The sequence below is a fragment of the Pan troglodytes genome, chromosome 19 (genome assembly GCF_028858775.2).
Source record: "Pan troglodytes isolate AG18354 chromosome 19, NHGRI_mPanTro3-v2.0_pri, whole genome shotgun sequence".
NCBI lineage: Eukaryota > Metazoa > Chordata > Mammalia > Primates > Hominidae > Pan > Pan troglodytes.
The window spans coordinates 14,413,422-14,435,294 of NC_072417.2; the positions used below are offsets into that span (position 1 = coordinate 14,413,422).

The 21,873-nt window shown below is 55.9% G+C and overlaps 1 protein-coding gene across 3 annotated transcripts; it reads right to left on the bottom strand.

The window, feature by feature from the left end:
• Positions 1-87: 87 nt before the first annotated feature.
• Positions 88-20,966, bottom strand: P2RX1 (purinergic receptor P2X 1). 3 transcript variants are annotated; one of them, XM_009431590.5, is made up of 12 exons: positions 20,477-20,966; positions 9,295-9,442; positions 8,933-9,004; positions 8,405-8,474; positions 8,003-8,099; positions 7,629-7,658; positions 7,280-7,421; positions 3,754-3,881; positions 2,433-2,523; positions 1,983-2,048; positions 1,507-1,608; positions 88-1,377 (listed from the first exon to the last, which is right to left on the bottom strand). In XM_009431590.5, exons 1-12 carry the CDS (start codon positions 20,611-20,613, stop codon positions 1,312-1,314), a joined length of 1,149 nt encoding a protein of 382 aa, XP_009429865.1. In that variant the 5' UTR covers positions 20,614-20,966; the 3' UTR covers positions 88-1,311. The 3 variants fall into 3 exon arrangements, with proteins under 3 accessions (XP_009429865.1, XP_511276.2, XP_016786714.1); XM_511276.9 differs by having other exon boundaries at positions 7,629-7,709; XM_016931225.4 differs by lacking the exons at positions 88-1,377; positions 1,507-1,608 and adding an exon at positions 1,624-1,860 and having other exon boundaries at positions 7,629-7,709.
• Between the last annotated feature and the right edge of the window lie 907 nt (positions 20,967-21,873).

The window sequence follows — 21,873 nt, forward strand, 5'->3', positions numbered from 1 at the left end:
CAGAGATTGCCCAGCTCAGCCCCACATTTCACAGACGGGCACACTGTGTTTCAGAGAGGTCTGGAAAGAAAGCACGGACGGCAGAGGTTTGTCCTCATTCCCTTTATTGTACTCCACCCCTCGCTTCCCCCAGACCTTCTGTTCAGACAGAGCCAGGCAGGCCTTGGGAGCTGGGGCTGAGCCACAGGCAGGGAGCCCAGGATTTGGCTGGGGCTCCCACCCCAACCCGAGGTAGCTGAGTAAGGATTCATGGCTGGGAGGGCTGTCCTGGCCTGGCACACTTGGAGAGAAGCCTTTCCCTATGGAGGTGACATGGCACAGACCATGTGTGTGTGTGCTTGGAGGTGTAGATGTGTGTAGATGGTTGTGTTTGCAGGGCCCAAGCTGTTCACATACACAGTGTGGAAGGATGCTGTGTGCACGTAGGTGGTGTGTACACTGGGTTGTGTGCATGAGACACTGTGTGGCATGTGAGCACACAACACACATGCTGAAGGTGTTTGAGACCCTGTTCAGTGTCTACACCTGAACAGGAAGTGCAGGCTCAGGGCTAAGTCTGACTCCCGCTCAGGAGCTTAGAGTCAGAAAGTTCGAGGACAGCACTTCTTAAACTTAGGTCCCAGAATGGCCTGGGGAGTTTGCCATCCACACAGATCATACGGCCAGCCCTGGAGCTTTTGGTTCAGGAGGTCTGGGGGTGGGCCCAGGAGCTTGCATTGTCGATAAGTTCCCCAGGGAAACCGAAGGCCAGGAAGAAACAGGGCTCAAGCAGGGCTGTCTAATAGAACTTTCTTTGACAGTGAAAATGCCCCGAGCTGTCCAGTATGGCAGCCACTAACCACACGTATCTACTGAGCAGTTGAAATGTGGCTAGTTCAGCTGAGGAATTGAATTTTGTGTTTCATTCTATTTTATTTTAGTTTAATTTAGTCACCTATGGTTACTGACTGCCACATTGGAGAGCACAGATCTAGAGAAATGGAGGCAGCGGGTTGGATAATGAGAGTCCGGAGAGAGAAGCACAAAGCTAGGGTGCAGGTGTGTGGGAGGGTCCTGCCCAGCCCCAGCCATTCCCCACCAGGAGCGGCTGAGGCTAGGGTAGGGCTCCCTCAGGGTGTGTGGGGTCGGAGCCAGAGCTCAGATTTGCACAGGTCTCTCCTACTATGCACCCTGAGCTTCTGGCAAACTGCTCTCTGCCTGGCTGAGAGGGTAGGAGACTTCCTGGGGAGGCCCCTCTGCCCTGGCTGGGACCCACCAGGGCTCCAGGCTGAAGCCTCACGCTGCACCCAGTAAGGAGTTGGGGCCCGAGCATCAGGATGTCCTCATGTTCTCCTGCAGGCCCAGGGTGGAGCTGGTAGCTGCGAGGTCACGCTCAGCCTGTGTACATGGTGCAAGGGTTGGGGGATACAAGTCAGTGCTGGGGAAGCAGCTGCCCACGCCCCCCACCCCAACACAGACACAAGCACCGGAGGCCTTCGAAGGGCCTGGCTCGGGGGGTTCTCTTACCGCCCCTGGCCCCATGTCCTCAGCGTACTTGAACTTCTTCTGCTTGTAGTAGTGCCTCTTAGGCAGGATGTGAAGCAGCAGCAGGTCACAGAGAACTGTGGCCTGGGGTCAGGGAAGGGCACGGAGACAGCGTGGGAATCCGGGGGTGGGTACAGAGCCCTCCACATCCCACCTCAGTCCCTGGTGGTGAGGCCCTGGCTGGATCTGACCTCACTGGAGGCCAGTTTCCTGGAGGGTGGATGAGGCCCTGCAGGACTCTCAGGGGACCAAGATGGTTCCACCCCAACTCTGTCCTGCCCCAGCTCTGGGCCTTGGTTTTCTTAGATCTACTGTAGGTGGTGGGATGGGCAGCTGCTGGCTCAAAAATGATAGACAGTTAGGGTCAAGTTTTAGGGTGAGGGACGTCTTGCTGCTACTGAATTGTGGAAGAGGAGGGGCCAACCCCAGCACAGTGAGCCGGTGACCCCAGCACTTACCACCCCAAAGATGCCAATTCCAGAGCCGATGGTGGTCATTGTAGGGATGATGTCAAACTTCCCGGCCTGGTGGCAGGACCCAGGGAGAGAAGGGCTAACCGTCGGAAGGGGCCCAGCTGGAAAAGGCCGGACCTGGGACAAGGGGACTTTCCCACCCTCGGCTGTGAACTGTCCCCACCTCGGACTCTACATGGGCCACCAACTGCTGGTCAGTAGACCTGGGTTTTGACCTTGGCTCTGCCTCCCTGAGCGCAAGGAGACTGTGGGGAGGCATGGCCACAAGTTGCAAAGCCCTGCCCTGGACATGCCCCATGCCCATCTGTTATTAGAAGTAAAACTGCTGAATGAACCCACCCAACTTCTGGTTGTCTATAACTGTAGACGCCCAAAGGTACTCACAGGAGCTGAGAATGTGTCTCAGCTGCCACCACCCTCACACTGGACACTCACCTTGCCGTCCACCAGGATGTCAAAGCGAATCCCAAACACCTTGAAGAGGTGACGGTAGTTGGTCCCGTTCTCCACAAAGTGCCTGGCAAACCTTGGGGAAGGGATGAGGTGGCAGGAGGGTGATGGAGGGGACTGTCTTGGGTCTGGAGTTCTTAGCGCATCAGGGATACAGGAGATTTAGTGGTCTCTGAATACAGCCCCATCCCCAACACCGGGCAGGATCCCAGGCCTCATTCTGGGAAAGTTGTACTCAACTCTTGCCCCAACTCCTTTTTCTTTTTTTTTTTTTTGTGAGACGGAGTCTCGCTCTGTCGCCAGGCTGGAGTGCAGTGGCACGATCTCGGTTCACTGCAACCTCCACCTCCCGGGTTCAAGCGATTCTCCTGCCTCAGCCTCCCGAGTAGCTGGGACTACAGGCGTGTGCCACCACGCCCAGCTAATTTTTGTTTTAGTAGAGATGGGGTTTCACCGTGTTAGCCAGGATGGTCTCGATCTCTTGACCTCATGATCTGCCCGCCTTGGCCTCCCAAAGTGCTGGGATTACAGGCGTGACCACCGTGCCTGGCCCCAACTCTTTTTTGTTTGTTTGCAAGAGATGGGGTCTCGGCCAGGCCCGGTGGCTCACGCCTGTAATCCCAGCACTTTGGGAGGCTGAGGCGGGCGGATCACGAGGTCAGGAGATCAAGACCATCCTGGCTAACACGGTGAAACCCCGTCTCTACCAAAAACACAAAAAATTAGCCAGGCGCGGTGGCGGGCACCTGTAGTTCCAGCTACTCGGGAGGCTGAGGCAGGAGAATGGCGTGAACCCGGGAGGCGGAGGTTGCAGTGAGCCGAGATTGCGCCACTGCACTCCAGCCTGGGGGACAGAGAGAGACTTTGCCTCAAGCAAACAAACAAACAAAAAAAAGAGATGGGGTCTCATTCTGTCACCCAGGCTGGAGTGCAGTAGTGTAATCACATCTCACTGCAGCCTCAGATTCCTGGTCTCAAAGCAATCCCACCTCAGCCTCCCAAGATGCCTTGATTGCAGGTGTGGGCTGCTGTGCTTAGCCATTGCCCCATCTCCCAATGTCAGCAATCTCCCCAGCTAGTCCTGGCCAGGTGGGCCTGAAGGGGTCTGAGACCCAGGGACGGGGGATTTGAGGCTTCAATATCTTTCTCCCTGCTGGCTTCCTGCATGGCCACCCAGGCAGAATGAGAGCTGCCCAGGACCCTCTGCTCCCCTCTGGGGACACTTTCTCAGGCCTGAAGTGTTCTGGGAGTAGAAAAGCCTGCAGGACCACAAGGAAGAATGTGCTGCTGGGGGCCTGGCAGACACCTGAAGTTGAAGCCTGGGGAGAGATTTTTCTCTTCGTACAGCCCATGGAACTCATAGATGGGTCTGCAGTGCCGTACATGCCAGTCCAGGTCACAGTGCCAGTCGATGGTGATGCCAACCACTCCACCCTGCCAGGGACACAAGTAGTTAAGATCTGGGATTTCAGGATCAAAAACCCCTGTCTCAGCCGGGCGCAGTGGCTCACACCTGTAATCCCAGCACTTTGGGAGGCAGAGGCGGGTGGATCACCTGAGGCCAGGAGTTCAAGACCAGTCTGGTCAACAGGGTGAAAACCCATCTCTACTAAAAATACAAAAATTAGCCAGGTGTGGTGGCGCACGCCTGTAATACCAACTACTTGGGAGGCTGAGGTAGGGGAATCACTTGAACCTGGGAGGCGGAGGTTGCAGTGAGCCGAGATCCCACCACTGCACTCTAGCCTGGGTGCAGAGCCAGACTCTGTCTCAAAAACAAAAACAAACAAACAAACAAACAAACAAAGCCCATCTCACAGCTGGTACACGCACTCTCTCAAGAACAGAACATTTTGGAGCCGGGCGTGGTGGCTCGCACCTGTAATCCTAGCATTTTGGGAGGCTGAGGTGGGCAGATCACTTGAGATCAGGAGTTCGAGACCAGCCTGACCAACGTGATGAAACCCTGTCTCTACTAAAAAATACAAAAATTAGCTGGGCATGGTGGCGGGCGCCTTTAATCCCAGCTACTTGGGAGGCTGAGGCAGGAGAATCGTTTGAACCCGAGAGACAGAGGTAGCAGTGAGCCGAGATCACGCCACTGCACTCCAGCCTGGGCAACAGAGCAAGCCTCTGTCTCAACAAATCAACAACAACAAGAAAAACTGGACATTTTTTATTTAAGAAAAGATACTGAGAAACTGTTTTGGGGTAGAGGTCCTGTCACCCTCACTGGCCTTCCCTCCCATTACCCTCCACACTCCAGCTCTCTGACCATTTCTTATTTATTTATTTATTTATTTATTTTCGCCCTGCTCTTGTAACCCAGATATGTCCTTGTTATTCCCTTCTGTTTCACTCGTGTGTTTTCTTTGGGAGCATTTCTCGCTTTATAATCATAAGTTTATTTAGTGTGATTATGTATTAACCCATCTCCTCCAAGACTGTAAGCTCCAGGAGGACGAAGCTATCTGTGTCATTCATCACCAACCCCTGAGTTCCTGGCACAGGTCACAGTGTGGGAGGCAAGCAGACAATTACTGCATTAATTAAAGAAGGAATCTGTGAAGACCTGGATTGGGAAGAAAACATTGGAGAAAGCGAAGCTCCTCTGGGCGAGGCGAGTAATGGGACAGGTGGGGATAGGCTGAGCAACAGGAGAAGAGCTGGAAGGTGGTCAGAGAAGGGGACAGGGAGCTGGGAAACTTGCCAGGAGCCTAGTTACTGAGAAGTTCCCAGTTGAAGATGGCAGGGAGATTTTTTTTTTTTTCTTTTTTGTGAGACGGAGTCTTGCTCTGTCACCCAGACTGGAGTGCAGTGGCACGATCTCGGCTCACTGCAAGCTCCGCCTCCCAGGTTCAAGCGATTCTCCTGCCTCAGCCTCCTGAGTAGCTGAGATTACAGGTGCCCGCCACCACGCCCGGCTAATTTTTTATATTTTTAGTAGAGACGGGGTTTCACCGTGTTAGCCAGGATGGTCTCAATCTCCTGACCTCGTGATCCGCCCGCCTTGGCCTCCCAAAGTGCTGGGATTACAGGTGTGTGCCACCGCGTCCAGCCCTGACAGGGAGATTTTTAGGAACAGGGAGGTCTAACATTCAGCATGTGTGTTGCTCCGGCATCAACCCCCTCCAGGGGTCAGGAAACTGAGGCCCATGGGCCTGATCATGGCCAGGTCCACTGTTCACATACTGTCTGTGGCTGCCCTTGCCCTTCCACAGCTGACTTGGGTAGTTGGCACGGAGCCCATATAGCTGGCAAAGCTGAAAATAGTTACTATCTGGCCCTTGAAAAAAAAGTTTGCTGACCTCCCTTGTAGACAGACAAATGTGTCGTGAGTGGGTTATTTTGGTAACATCACAGAAAAGGGATTGATTTCGTTCCTGAACAGGCAACTGCAAGGGCAGGACTAATAAGGGACACGTGCTGCCAGGTGTATAGGCTTCCCACGCACCAGGCAGCGAGGCACGCCAGGCACACCGCGTCAACTCACTTGACCCTTGGGACGACTCCACGAGACTGGCACCATTATTGCCCCCCCTCGGTGGGTCCAAAAACTCACATCCACTGAAGTTAAGAGACTTGTCTGAGTTCATACTGCTCGTTTGGGGCAGAGCTGGGATTTGAACCCGGTCAGCTAGTTCTGCGCTCATAGGGACTGCTTCTTTGGAATCCCAGGTGACTGCGAGGATCCCAGGGCACAGGATTTCTCAGGGCCATAGGCTATAGGATTCAAGCTGCCTTTTTTTTTTTTTTTTTTTTTTTTTGAGACGGAGTCATTCTGTCGCCTGGGCTAGACTAGTGCAGTGGCGCGATCTCGGCTCACTGCAACCTCCGCCTCCCGGGTTCAAGCGATTCTCCTGCATCAGCCTTCTGAGTAGCTGGGATTACAGGCGCCTGCCACCACACCCAGATAATTTTTGTATTTTTTTTTTTTTTGACAGAGTCTTGCTCTGTCCCCCAGTCTGGAGTGCAGTGGCGTGATCTCAGCTCACTGCAACCTCTGTCTCCCAGGTTCAAGCGATTCTCCGGTCTCAGCCTCCCAAGTAGCTGGGATTACAGGCGCATGCCACGATGCCTGGCTAATTTTTTGGTATTTTTAGTAGACACGGGGTTTCACCATACTGGTCAGGCTGGTCTCGAACTCCTGACCTCAGGTGATCCGCCCACCGTGGCCTCCCAAAGTGCTGGGATTACAGGCGTGAGCCACTGTGCCCGGCCAATTTTTGTTTTTGTTTTTGTTTTTGTTTTTGAGATGGAATCTTGCTCCATTGCCCAGGCTGGAGTGCAGTGGCGCAATCTTAGCTCACTGCAACCTCTGCCTCCCGGGTTCAAGTGATTCTCCTACCTCAGCCTCCCTAGTAGCTGGGATTACAGGTGCGCGTCACCATGCCTGGCTAATTTTTGTATTTTTAGTAGAGAAGGAGATTTCACCATGTTGGCCAGACTAATCTCAAACTCTTGACCTCAAGTGATCCGCCCGCCTCTGACTCACAAAGTGCTGGGATTATAGGCACGACCCACCGCACCTGACCAAGCTGCTTTTATCTAGTTTTTTTTTTTTTTTTTTTAAAGCAGGGCATCAACAAACATCCAGATGACAAGGTCTGCCCACATCCGTTCATTCTGGGCACCTCCTTCGTGCCAGTTCCATGCCAGGACCTGCTGAAGACATGGATCTGACACTCAGGGGGCCCCAGTATCGGGGGACAGACCCATACATATACTCAGCCCTCACCGAGGAGACTTGGGAAGATGAACTAGGCCTAAAAAGCCTTTATCAGGATCCTGCCGCCCAGCCCTCCCCACCTGCCTGGCACCATGCCCCATACCTTCTCAGCCAGGGTGCTGAAGTTCTGGCCTGACTCTTGCACCACGTAGCCAAGCTGGAAGACTGGGCACAGGGGGTGCAGGGTCTTGTGAAAGAGGCAGGTCTTCATGTAGGCAGCATTCACCTCCTCCACCAGGTTGCGCCTATGGGGGTGGAAGGTGTTGACAGCAGCTGTGTGTCATCCGGGAGGGTGCCCACCACGCCCCAAAGCCTGGGGACCCCTCACAGGCTCCACATTGCCCCTTTGATTCCTTCCACACCAGCAGGAATGGAGGGAGACAGAGACAGCTGAGAGCTGCCGGACTAGCCCCGGCCAGCTGCCTGCATTTCTGCCCGAATTTCCGACGCACCTGTTGACCTTGAAGCGTGGAAAGCTGATGCTGTTCTTGATGAAAAGAGTGAAGTTCTCGGCCTCTCGGAGAAGGGCAGGGCTGGAGGACACCACACGCACTCACCGCCCCTCCCCAGGAGGCCCCCTGTGTGTCCCACACAGAGCTTGGCATAGCAGGGGGTGGGCCGAGCCTCCGGGACCTGCCTGCAGCCCTGGGCCGGCGGAGGGGTGGGTGTGTAGCGTGGCCGGGACCCAGGGGAATCTTCAGCCTGGGCTGCGCGGATGGGGTGAGGGCGGGGTCAGAAAAAGGGGTAAAGATCTCTTCTAGACCCAGGCCCCCCTCCGTCTGGCCTGGGACCCTGTTCTTAGCTCCCTGGAAGGTCAGAGTGTTACCGCGGGATGTCGTCATCCACCTCCACGGGGCACCAGCCAAAGATCTCACACGTCTTCACAGTGTCGTTGAAGGCCACACACTTGCCCGTGCGGATGCCTGGAGCCAGAGGGAAAGCCCTGGGGGCCTGCACTAGACAGAGGAGGCCGCCCCAGACCCCTTCTCCAGGAGCTCCCAGTGACGGGCCACTCAAGCAAAGGAGCCGAGGACAGAAACTTGGCTGGGTCCCGGACGGGCAGGCCAAGCCCGGGGGGAGGAGGGGAGACGGCAGGAGGGAGTCCCTCCCGGAGGCCGCCTCGGCGGGAGGGATGTGAAGAGAGGCAGGTCAGCACCAAGCTGGGCCTGCGGGACGCCAGGGCCCGCAGCCGGGGGACTGTGGAGGGACAGGAGGAGGCTGACCTTACCTTGGGCCTTCCTCTTGGCCTTCCCAGGGGTACAGCCACTGTCTTCCTTGCATATGCCCCCTTCTGGGTGCTGGGGGAGGCGAAAGCTGCTGGCCCCAGGCCCCTTGGGTGGGGTCCTGAGAAGAGCCCCTCTCCCCACCCCCCAGGGCCCTAGGGAGAGCGTGGGGCAGAGTCTCAGACCTCTCTGGAGTGACGCCTGCTCACAGCCTCCTTCCCCCATTTCCCCCCACACTGCTCTGCCGAGGCGCCCCCCGGGCTCATGCCCAGCTGCCCACTGCCAATGTCAGCTGGGCGGTGGGGGTGGGCACCAAGTCTCGGCACCCTGCCTGGTACACCGTGTGCTGGGCGGGAAGGCTCAGCTCTGCAAGGGTTGACAGTTGCTGTGTGTGAATATGCGCCCAAATTTCCATCACTATGGCCCCTGCAGGAAGCCTCTCTGGCTTCCTCTCCAGTGCCCCTGGAGACTTTCTCTGCACGTCATTTCCCCCTGTGAGTCCCAGAAGGGGGCTGGCGGGCAGAAGTCCTCACCTCTGCGCAGTAGCCTTGAGTCTGCTTCGGGGTCACGATGAAATTGGTCATGACCACGAAGGAGTTGTCCCCCTAGAAGTGAGGGGCAGGGGGAGGGTGGGGTGGGCTGGGAGCTGGGAGAAGAGCCCCAAGGGCCCCACCGCTGCCCCAGCAGAGGCCCCTAGAGCCCACAGGACACGCAGCAGCCACCACACCCCCTGCCATCAACATGGGGTGATATCACCAGGCTGCTTCTGCCCGGCATTCACAGAGGTCCAGAGAGAAAGAGGAGCTGGGCTGGTCCCACAGGGACGTGGGACAGAGTCCCACCCAACTCTGAGACAGGCCCTGTGAGGGGAAGGTGCAGCCCTGAGCCAGCTCACCTGGGCTGGGAAGACGTAGTCAGCCACGTCCCAGACCTGGGGGCCGAGGCCAGGGAGCTGGGTCACGGCCAGGCCCTTGAGTTTCACAGAGACACTGCTGATGAGGCCGCTCGAGGTCTGGTAGCCCTTCTCGTAGAGAAACACCCACCTGTGCGGGTGGGGACAGAGGGGGAGTTGTGGTTGTGGCACCAGCTGGACCTGTCACACGCTTTCCCGCGCCCTCCCCAGATGTGCTTCTGAGCCACCATCTGCTCCTAAAGCTCCTGTCTTGGGCTAGAGGCAGGACAGCCTCCCCTGCCTCCCCCTGCTGGCCTGGGCCTGAAGTTCCACGGTGCTTTTCACTATGAAAATGCTAATTCAGGACGGGCGTGTCATCCCAGCATTTTGGGAGGCCGAGGCGGGTGGATCACCTGAGGTCAGGAATTTGAGACCAGCTTGGCCGACATGATGAAACCTGTCTCTACTAAAAATACAAAAATTAGCTTGGCATGGTGGTGGGTGCCTGTAATCCCAGCTACCTGGGAGGCTGAGGCAGGAGAATCGCTTGAACCCAGGAGCCGGAGGTTGCAGTAAGCCGAGATCGCGCTATTGCACTCCAGCCTGGGCGACAAGAGCAAAATTCTGTCTAAAAAAAAAAAAAAAAAAAGAAAGAAAGAAAGAAAGAAAGAAACTGCTAATTCAAATACTCTTTCCAATCCTTTTCCAAGAATAGAGTTTGCTGGGGCCTGGAGGCCAAGCCTCTTGGACCCCAATCCTTCCCAGGGTGCTCCTCCTTCCAGAGGTCCCAGCAGAGCACGAAGGCTGAGAATATGGTCTTCAATGCCTAACAGCCTGGGTCTAAATCCCAGCTCCATACTTACTGTGGGATTTGGGGTAAGCTATTCAATCCCCCTGTGCCTCAGTTTTCTCATCTATAAAATAGGAATAATAACGGTACTTCTTTTTTTTTTCAGACGGAGTCTCGCTCTGTCACCCAGACTGGAGTACAGCGGCGCCAGCTCGGCTCACTGCAACCTCCTACACCCGGGTTCAAGCGATTCTCCTGTCTCAGCCTCCTGAGTAGCTGGGATTACAGGCATGCGCCACCACACCCAGCTAATTTTTTGTATTTTTAGTAGAGATGGGGTTTCACCATGTTGGCCAGCATGTTCTCGATCTCTTGACCTAGCGATCCGCCCGCCTCGGGCTCCCAAAGTGTTGGGATTACAGGCGTGAGCCACCGCACCCGGCCAACAATGGTACTTCTTGTAGTGATCAAGTGAGTGAGTTCATACATGTAGAAACACTCAGAAGGGGGATGGCACAGAATAAATGCAGTATAGACATTCGTTGTTATTATGATCCAGCCATGCTGGGACCCCCTGGGAGACAGCGAGGAAAACGGAGCAGGGAGGTGGTCCTCTGGAGGGCTTGCAGCATCCAGCCCCTCGGTCGAGGCACCGTGGGAGTGGCTCAGTCGGGAGGTCTTCCAGTTTTCTTGGGAAATTCTGGCCTTGCCTTCCCAGCATTGAGCTGTCCCGTTCCTTTGGATTCTCCACTTTCAGTCTGGAAGGTTCCATGGGGCTAACCTCCCTCTTAGCCCCAGGAGTTGGGCAGATAACCAAGGCTTGCCAATCACTGTTCCATCCCCCTAGTAACAGTGACGGGTCTAAGGACACGCACATGGCCTGAGGAGTTTCAGCAATGAGGCCAGGACTTTTCTGGGAATTGCCAGGAAAGAAACATCCTGTCTATTGAGTGGCAAAGCAGAGTGGCTGCAAGACGAAAACTATGGTAGTCATCTTTGCGACCTTCTGGAGAGAGCAATCCTGACAATGAAGCTCTCCTAGAGGAAAGCCAGGCCAGGAGATAGAGAGGGGCAGAATCCTGACAATGTTGTTTGAGCACCTGGATTCAGCCATACCTGAAGCACAGTTCAAAAATCTACTTCTGGACTTTTCAGTTACGTAAACCAATAAATGTCCTTCCTTTGTTTAAGCCAGTTTGGATTTGGTTTCTGTTGCTTGCAAATGAAATAGTCCTGGATAACACTCCTCTCCAGGCTGTGGCCCGTTCCTCGAGGAAAGACTCTTTGTGGAGATTCAGGGTAACGTGTGTGTGTGTGTGTGTGTGTGTGTGTGTGTGTGTGTGTGTGTTGGGGTATGGGGTGTGTGGCTGTATACTTGCAGGGCAATCTGTGAGTGCACCTGTGGCCAGATGTGTCATCCCCCTCCACTCCTTACCCTACCCCCTGCTCACCTGTCCAAGGGGAGCTCAAAGCAATGGACTCCCTGCTCCTTCCCCCAGGGCTCAGATCTGGTAACAGAACTCTCCAGGCCTCTTAGTCCCAGAGTCACCTCTCTCCCTGCTGCAGGCCCCAGGGAGGCCACCCACCAATGTCCTCTTCTTTCTTCTCATGGCCCACCCACCTCTTCTCTAAGCCCCCTCTCACCTTGGCACTGGGGCCAAGTCACATGCTCCCGAAGCCTAAGCTTGGTCACTGCTGTCCCCTGCAGGTCCCAGATAGCAACAGGTGGAGGCATGACTGATCCTCAGTGTCCTGAGTCTGTCACGCTGCCTCCAGCCCCATCAGGGAGAGCAAGAGCATCGCCCATCCCCCCACTGGCCTCCTTGGGCCCCTTCCTCCAGGAGGGCCTCTGGTTCTGTGTCCAAGCCAGAAGGAGCTGATGCAGGGGGGAGGAGGAGTTTCTCCTTGTCCTGAGTTCCTCTGCAGGACAGGCCACTGACCTCCCTCTCGGCACCTTCAGCCCCAACAGCTTAGCAACGTTTCTATCTTTGCCCAAGACCAACTTTCTACCTTTTCCCAAGAGACAGGGAAGCTGAGGCCTGCAGGAGTGGCGGTCTCAAGTGTCCCCACGCTTGAGGCACCCAGCCCAGGACTCAGCCCACCTCCACTGAGCAACACTGGCTTCGGCGTGTCTCCCAGGAGGCAGAGCACAGAGGGGAAACAGAGCCACCTGGAGCCCACAAGCTGGGGCTGATGCACCTTGGAGCTGCCGGTCTTGAGGTCGAAGGGAAAGGTCAGTCAGATCTGGCATTCATGACCTCAACTCTGGTGATAATAGAATGACTGGGCTGGGCGCGGTGGCTCATGCCTGTAATCTCAGCACTTTGGGAGGCCAAGGCAGATGGATCACCTGAGGTCAGGAGTTCAAGACCAGCTTGGCCAACATGGTGAAACCCCAACTCTACTAAAAATACAAAAATTAGCCGGGCATGGTGGTGGCGGGCACCTGTAATCCCGCTATTTGGGAGGCTGAGGCAGAGACTCACTTGAACCTCAGAGGCGGAGGTTGCAGTGAGCCAAGATTGCACTCTGCACCCCAGCCTAGGTGACAAGAGTGAGACTCCGTCTCAAAAAAACAAAAAATAATAATAGAATGACTATGGTGCCAGGCCCGCTCCTCCAAAGCCATGCCTTGATCTGGCCTTATTGTCACCACCCTGGGAAGACAACCAAGAGGGCCTGATGTCAGACACAGGCATCTTCAGAAGCCTCTCCCCTTCCAGAAATAACCCTCACCATGCTTTCTACCTCGTCATCAGCAATCCCCCATCCTGGGGCTCTCCAATGGCCTTCTCAAGGAAGAGGCCACAGGGTGGAGTGGCTGAGGGTCAGGTGCCAGCCCTGCTGCTCCCCAGCTGTGTGGCTTCAGGCTAGAGACTACACCTCTCTGAGCCCTGGTTTTCTCAATAAAACAGAGGTGACGCCACCTACCTCAAAGGCGCTGCTTATTCATTAAGTGTTTAGTGAGGCTCTGCTACAAACTCAGCCTGGGCCCCAGGAGACGGAAGCATCTAGGTAAGTGTTTGGGGGAAGCTTCTAGGAGTTCTTTTTTTTTTGAGATGGAGTCTCAGTCTGTTGCCCAGGCTGGAGTGCGGTGGCACGATCTTGGCTCACTGCAACCTCCACCCCCCGGGTTCAAGCAATTCTCCCACCTCAACCTCCCGAGTAGCTGGGACTACGGGCGCGCCCCACCACGCCCGGCTAATTTTTTTTATTTTTAGTAGAGAGAGGGTTTCTCCATGTTGGTCAGGCTGGTCTGGAACTCCTGACCTCGTGATCCGCCCGCCTCAGCCTCCCAAGGTGCTGGGATTACAGGCGGGAGCCACCGCGCCCGGCCTCTATGAGTTCTTCTTAAGGAAATTAGCACAGTGCCTGGCACTCAGTGGGCACATATAATGAAAACCTCCCATTTTCACTGTTCTCCGTTCCTCCTTCACAAATTCCTCTTTCAATGTTGATCTGCCCCCATTCCCTGAGTGAGCTGCCTCAGACACGCCGTGTCCCCAGAATTCTATCTCCAGACTGCACTCTCCCCTGAGATTCAATTCCACACATTCAATCATTCAACAAACATGAGCCGGGTGTGGTGGCTCAGGCCTGCAATTCTAGCACTTTGGGAGGCTGAGAGGGGAGGATCACCTGAGGCCAGGAGTTAGAGACCAGCCTGGGCAACATAGTAACACCCTGTCTCTACTAAAAAACAAAAACAAACACGTATTTATCCAGCCCCTATTCATGCGCCAAACACTGTTGAACAAAACAAACACAAAAGTGAACAAAACAAACAAAAATCTCGCACCCAAGGGTCTTACACAGATGCTGCTCAAATGACGATGGGGCTATAACCTGATAAACCCATCCTGAGTCAAAAAGGCTCTTAATACCCCCAATAAACCCACCATAAAGTAAAAAAATCCTAAGTCAAACCACGCTAAGTCCAGATGCTCCTCAATTTACAACGTGGTGATGTCCTGATAAATTCTTTTTTTTTTTTTTTTTTGAGACGGAGTCTCGCTCTGTCTCCCAGACTGGAGTGCAATGAGGCGATCTAGGCTCACTGCAACCTCTGCCTCCCGGATTCAAGCGATTTTCCTGCCTCAGCCTCCTGAGGAGCTGGGATTACAGGCGCACACCAACACGCCTGGCTAATTTTTGTATTTTTAGTATAGACGGGGCTTCACCATGTTGGCCAGGCTGGTCCTGAACCCCTGACCTCAGGTGATCCACCCACCTCTGCCTCCCAAAGTGCTGGGATTACAGGCGTGAGCCACTGTGCCCAGCCTACGAAATCTATTTTGTGCCAAGCATTAACCACTCTACAGACAGAAATTCAACTGGATCAACCTGAACTCTTCATCTCCCTTTAGAACTTGTTCCCCTGTGTCCTTGTCATGGAGAATGGTGTTGTCCTCACCCTATCACCCAGGCTCAACACCCAGGCAGCATCCTCACAGCCACCCTCCCCATCATGCCCCCACATTCATTGGGTCCCCCCGTCCTTCTGGTCCTCCCTTGGCTTTCATGTAAGGGCCCAGAAGGGCTGGTTGTGGGAAGGCTGAGACACTGGAGGAGCTGGGACAGGTGCGGGGGCAGCTCTGGCATGGGTTGGGAGGACTGGCCAGGTGGCTGGTGGGACACAGGGTATGGCCATGGGCCACAGGCAGGAGTTGACCAGATGGGGCGTGTGCTGTCAGGGAGCAGCAGCCTTGGGGAAGGGCATGAGCAGACTCCAGGCCTGGGAGGGAATGTGCTCAGAACTGGGGCCCACCCTGAGGCCCCCATGCAACCCGTAGACAAGTCGAGGGGCATCTGGGTTAAGTTCCTTGAGTGCAGGATCTTGGTTTGTTTTGTTCACTTCTGTATTTTTAGTGTCTAGAAGAGTGCTTGGCACATAATAGGAGCTCAATAAACACTGTGTGTAGAATGACTAACTGAATGTGGAATTGAATCTCAGGCCAACCATTTGTGTTTTCAGTTATTTTATTTTTATTGTTCTTTATTTATTTTTGAGACAGGGTGTCACTCTGTCCTCCAGGCTGGAGTGCACTGGTGCAGTCGTGGCTCACTGCAGCCTCAACTTTCCAGGCTCAGGTGATCCTCCCACCTCAGCCTCCTGAGTAGCTGGGACTGACTACAGGCACGCGCCACCACACCCGGGTAATTTTTTTTTTTTTTTTTTTTAGATACAGGGCCTCACTGTGTTGGCCAGGCTGGTCTTGGACCCCTGAGCTCAAGTGATCCGCTCACTTTGGCCTCCCAAAGTGCTGAGGAGTCTTCCTACTCATCCGCTTCTACCCCCTAGCAGAGAATAACCCACTAATCCAAACTCTCACGCTATGCCTAGGCGCTATCACCACCCTATTCGCAGCAGTCTGCGCCCTCACACAAAATGACATCAAAAAAATCGTAGCCTTCTCCACTTCAAGCCAACTAGGACTCATAATAGTTACAATCGGTTTACAGGCGTGCACCCTGGCACCCGGTCTGTTTTTCTTTCTTTCTTTCTTTTTTTTTTTTTTTGAATACGTCACCAATCTCTAAAAACCAAGCGGTTTCTTTCATGCATAAATCTCACTTCCCACTTCTCTTGAGACGTCGGAAGCTCTGGCTGTGCCAGGTGTTACGTGCTGCGGCAACAATGGGCAGAAGCTGAGCAGGGGCCGCCCCAGGCGTGAGGCCTGCCGGGGTGACGACATCTGTCACCCGTGCTCACTGCCTCTGCCTTGGGTCCAGCCCCGTCCCCCCTTCCCATCCCTGCGGCCTCTTCACAGCTGTCCTGCCTCCGGCCCCCACGCCCACCCCTGCCTGCTCCAGGCCCTCCCCTGCTAGACATCCTTTCTTGGCTCCCTTCTGCCTGCAGAAGAAATCCGGGCGCCTCAGCCTGGTGTTCAAAGGCCTTCGCCATCGCCCCTGCTCTCCCTTTCACAGCCTCTCCCTTGGGCTCCTTTTATGGCCCCTTCAGCCTAGTCCCAGTGACACCTTCTCTATTCCTCTCCGGCCCCAAGACCTTGGTTCACACTGTGTCCCGACAGGAGAGCCTGGAAGGGGTGGGCACGCAACCAGGCTCCTCCAATCAGGGCATTCCGTTTCCTTGACTGCAATGATTGATTGGTTCTGGGGTGGGCACGGGACCCAACCCCGGCCAATAATAATTGAACCTGAGACTTTTGCTGGAGCTCTGGAGAAGGAGCCACTCTTGTGCCTCGGGAGTGGCTAAACTGGTGAGATGTCAGCTTGGAGCTGCTGGTGGCCATTTCCCCAGTGTGAAGACAGAGAACTTGCCTGAGAATGAAGCCTCCACAGAGGAAAGAAGAGCCAGGAAAGGGAGATAGGTCATGGGCAGCTTCTTTTGAGAACCAAGACTGGACCCGCGGGAATTCCTCATCCCCTGTCCCCTCTAAACCTTACTCCTCCTGTGTCTTCATCCTGGAGGATCCAGCCGGGCCTGAAACCCACACTGGTTTTTCAGTTACATAAACCACCGGATCCCCCCACCTTTCCTTTTATTTATGTATTCATTTATTTGTTTGTTTTTTTATTATTTTTTTTGAGACGGAGTCTCACTCTGTTGCCCAGGCTGGAGTGCAGTGGTGCGATCTCGGCTCACTGCCATCTCCGCCCCCCAGGTTCAATCGATTCTCCTGCTTCAGCCTCCCGAGTAGCTGGGATTACAGGCGTGTGCCACCACACCCAGCTAATTTTTGTATTTTTAGTAGAGATGGGTTTTCACCATGTTGGCCAGGCTGGTCTCAAACTCCTGACCTCAAGTGATCCACCCGCCTTAGCCTCCCAGAGTGCTGGGATTACAGGTGTGAGCCACCACGCCCGGCCCACCCTTCCTTTTAAATCTGTTTGATTGGACTTTTCTCACAGGAACCAAAGGAGTCTGGCTAATTCACCCTCAGTTCCTCCCTCTCCCTCTCTCCATTCCATGTCCCACCTCTGTTCCCCGGCACAGCACCAGGCATGGAGAAGATGCTACAGAAACGGTCCCTGGATGTGTTTCTCCCCCCAATAACTTCTATCCATCCTTCTCCCTGATTGGTGCACTCTGATCTCCACTTGGAGATCTCAGAACATGTGATTTCAAGAGGTCTGTGTGGAGGCGCAGGGGATGAGTGAGGACTTAGTTGAGAAGAGACCCAGAGGGATTGGAGAGAAAGCTGAGAGCAGACCAGCCCAGCCCACAGCCCCCAGGTCTTTGCTTATGGCTGGTTCCATCAGTGTGTCACCTCCTCCAGGAAGGCCTCCCTGGCTTCCTCCCCAAGCAACATTCACAAATCCTTGGAGAAGCTCCTCTGTGCTGCAGCAAAACCACCCCTCTCCTTACCCCATCCCAGTGTGCCCCAGCATGGCCTGTTGGGTCACAGATAACAGCCCACTGCCTGTACACCACCAGGGACAGAGAGCTCATCAGCTCTTCGGGGAGAGCTCTAACTGAGACCATCTTTTTTTTTTTTTTTGAGATAGAGTCTTGCTCTGTCACCCAGGCTGGAGTGCAATGGGGCAATCTCAGCTCCACTCCGCCTCCAGGGTTCAAGCAATTCTGCTGCCTCAGCCTCCCAAGTAGCTGGGATTACAGGCGTGCACCACCACACCCAGCTAATTTTTTCTATTTTTAGTAGAGACGGGGTTTCACCATGTTGGCCAGGCTGATCTCAAACTCCTGACCTCAGGTGATCCTCCCACCTCGGCCTCCCAAAGTGTTGGCATTACAGGTGTGAGCCACTGCGCCCAGCCTTAACTGAGACCATCTTAACTGGATCGGAGAGGGTCAGCTCAGCTCAGCCTTCTGGTCTCAGGCCCACTCACTGCCTGCAGTTGCCTGGGATCTCCTGGAGGAGCATGACTTGCAGAGACCACGGCCTCGGTTTTCCTCCTGAGTCTGTGTTCTTGGCTTCTCAGCCTCTCTGCTCAGCCTCAGTAACTCTGTCCATCTCTGAGTCTCGGGACCTCCCACCCTTCGTCTGAGTTGTGCTCCGGCGTTTGTCCCTCTGTCCAGGTCTGTCTCTGTGTCCACCCATCCCCCACCCAGGCTTTGCCCTGTGTCTGGGACACGGGGGCCTGGCTCTTCTCTCATGCTCCTTTCCATCCCCTGGCAGTGCCCACAGGATCAGACATGAAAGCAAAGCCCTCCTCAGGAAACAGCAAAGTGCTGAGCTGAGTGCACTTTAGGGGGAGGTCCCCTGCAACCCGTGCCCCACGGGCCGGTTAGGAAGCTGAGTCCGGAGATGCCAAGACCAAGTCCAGGCTGGGTCAGGGGTTGGGTTTGCCGCTGTGGGTTCCTGGCTGAGAGGTCAGTGCAGTACTGAGCAGTGGCCAGACGAGGGCGCAAGAGACAGCAGGCGCCACAGCCTGAGCAGGAGCTGGAAGCCTGGGCCTGCAGCCCTGGGGGTTGCTGGTGATGACGGACCCTGCCTTCCTTCCACCCTCTGCTGTGTGACGTGGGCAGGCCAGTGCCCTCTCTCTGAGGAGGCTGCCTTTCCAGAATATCAAGGCTGACTTTGGAGCCATGCAGGTGGGTTCAAATCCTGGTTAGTCTCTTACTAAGCTGTGAGATCCTGGCTAATCCCTGTGGTCCTGAGCCCCACAGACACCGAGAAGGGCCACATCCATTTGGAAACTGATTAGACAGTCTTGGGAGGGAAGACAGGCAGGAGGGCGGTAGTGAGGTCCCCGTCACTGGAGGTATAGGTTCCCGGCTAGGCAGCAGCTTGGGGCATAGGCTACGGCTGGGAATGGGTGGGTCCCTCCAACGCTGACAGCCTGTGACACACACAGAGGAGGGACCTGGTGCCCCTCACACCTGCAGATCTGAAAGCAGAACTAGGGAGCCGCAGGGGCAGAGAGAGGACAGCCTTCCCCCAGCCTCTTCCAGCAAGGGTAGGCTGGGCCTGCGCAGACAGCCTCTCCCAGGGAGGGTCAGGAGTGATGCTAAGGGTGGACTTCCAGCCCGTCCTGTACCTGGCATCCCACCATCAGTGCCCAGTAGAAAGGATCCACAGCCCCCTGTGATGGTGAGGAAGGAGAAGGCACAGCAGAGGCCTGGGGCTCAGGAGGGCTCAGCTCCAACCCTGGGTTTGCTGCTGACTTGCTGTGGACCTGGAAACCCCACTGCCCCTCTCTGGGCCTCAGTTTCCCTCACAAGCTCAGACATCACAGATGTCAAATTAGTTTCTGAACAAGAGAGAGGAGAGGCCAAGGCTGGGGTCTGGCCCTGGGTCCACCGGGCCAGCTCTGAGGTTTTGGGGACTGGTGGGACAGAAGGAGGGCTCTTTAGGATGCCAGAAGTTTCCGGGGGACTAGGACTTCGTGGTCCTTGTTTGGGCCCTGGGTCAGCCTGCCCTGGACTCCATTTAGCAGTTCTGGTTCGGAACCATGGTAAAAATGGGGAGGGCAGAGCTCTCAGAATCACATGGCAAAGGCAGGCAGGGGCTACTGGGCACCCCTAGGACCCCAGCAGGGGCTGAACGCCCTTCAGTGGCCCTGGGGCCTCCAGGAGACCTCTGCAGAGTCAGTGAGTGGACAAGATGCACCACACACAGGGGACACACATTGGCCACCCAGACACTTGGCCACAGGGCAGACATGGGCACAGCCATATGTACACACAAGCGTACCCACATGTGGGCACCCAGCCCCAGGGACACACACCCAGACACATATAGGCACAGAGCTCCATATGCACATTCACAAGTGTGCCAGCCTCTGCCAGGCCTGTCTTGGCTCCCGAGACAACCATACTGCAGGAGCGTCCCACGCTGCCTCTGATTCTGCACTCCCAGCCCGGTGGGACAGGTCCAGAGATGCCCAGAAAGGAACTATCATCCCTGGGACCAGAACCGATCTCTGTCCTCCGCCTGACATGCCAACATTAAGGTACCAGGTATTCAGAATGTGAGGGTTTCTCTGCTCCGGGGGCCTCAAACGTCCCTGGATGTCCCTCGCTCAGGCAGGGAAGCTGGCAGCAGAGTCTGTCTCTCTCTAACTTGTCATATGGGGTGACGGGTATGGGGTATGGCCTCTGTGTCAGTGGCAGCCTGGTTTGGCAGGCGGTCAGAGGTCGAGGACTCAGTGGCTGTGGTTGGTGGGGCCCTGGCCCTGAACACCACTAACCACTCAAAGGAACCATAACACTGAGCCGGCTCCTCAGAACCCGGAGACTCTGCCTCCTGTTCACCGAAGGCCCCCGGGCAGGGCTTCCCCTCCGGCCTCGTCCCCATCTCAACAGCGAGTTGGCAGGATTTTCTATTCTCGCACAGTGGCTTGCCAGGAAGGCCTTCCCCTGGATGGAGAGGAAGAGGGGCTCGCTGGTGTCACGCAAGGGATCTCAGAGTCTGGAGGACAGGCCCGGGGTAGGGGCTGGTGCAGGCAGTGGGAGGCGCCCGGACTCACCCGATGACGTAGACCAGGACCACCAGCTGGATCAGTCGGAAGATAACGCCCACCTTCTTGTTACGCACCAGCACCATGCGGGGGGTGTCATACTCGAAGAGGAAGGCGGCCAGCTCCTCCTGGAACCGCCGTGCCATGGTGGGCCGGCTGGGGCTCAGAACCGAGCCCCCTGCACGGCCTCTGCTCTCAGGGTGAGCCGGGTGCCACCGCCCACGTCGATGGTAGAGCTTCTGGGGGCTTCCTGGCCCCTTAGGAAGAGCAGGGTGGTGCAGGTGGGGCCAGAGGACAGGAGCCAGAGGTCAGCTGGAGGCACTTGGGTTGGAGAGAGAATCCCTGGGTGATCAGAGCAGCTCTGGGCCCCTGGAAGGCAACAGACTGCAGGCCAGCCTCGCCCATGGACAAATAAATTCCCAAAGATAGACGGGGCGGGGCTGGTGGGGCCACCCAGGCCCAGCCCCACTGCCCCTCCTGGCTCTGCGTGGGCCTTGTTGGGCCTCCGGAAACAGGAGTTGTTGGCAGGAAACCACAGGCCACCCGTCACAGGGGCAAAGATAAAGCTCTCAGTCGACTCCTCAAGTTATCCTCCCCCCAAAACCTGGCAAGATGGAGCTCTGGCCAGGGCCTGGGGGAAGCTGGAGTCGCCTCAGATTAGGGGACTCCCCGCGACTCCCCTCCACTGCCAAAATGAGACCTCCATCCCCAGCCCCATCCACCACCCTCCACCCTCCCCCACCAGGGTTGGCTGCTTCGTCCCTGGGGGTCTGCAGTGAGCAGGGCAGAGAGGAAGGAGGCTCTGAGTTCCAGCCTGGCCTGTGCCCGGTCAACCTCGGTGCTGAGCTGGCATCTCTATCCCCCACCTCTCCTCTCCCACCGTCTGTCCTGCCGGGGCCACCATCAGAGGGAGAGAGGTGGCAGGTGCCCAGCCAAGGCCAGCACCACATCCGTCACCAGTGCCACGGGGGGCCCAAGACCAGCCGAGAGAGCCTGACCTCGGAGATCCCTGGCTCTGCCACTTCTTGGCTGTGGGGGCTGGGTGTCACCTTGCCTCTCCGAGCCTGCTTCCTCGTCTGTAAATTGGGGTAATAAGGGCTGTTCCTTCTAGGTCGAGGCTCACAGGGGACGGGTCTCAGCAACACGGGACAGAGAACTGGAGGCCACCATTGAGTTTGGGGCACAGCACCTCTGCAGTCCCTGCCTTCCCTTCCCACCCCCAGCTCGGGCCCTGAACACAGGGGTTTGGGGTGGGCAGAGGGTCCCACGTTAGCTCCTCAGAGCTGGAGGCCTCCCTTGCCCCACCCCTCGTTTTGAAGATGAGGAAACCAAGCTCAGAGAAGAGAAATGAGTTGCCCAAGCTCACCCGGGGTGGTACTGGAGGTTCAAGCTGGAAGCAGGGGCCT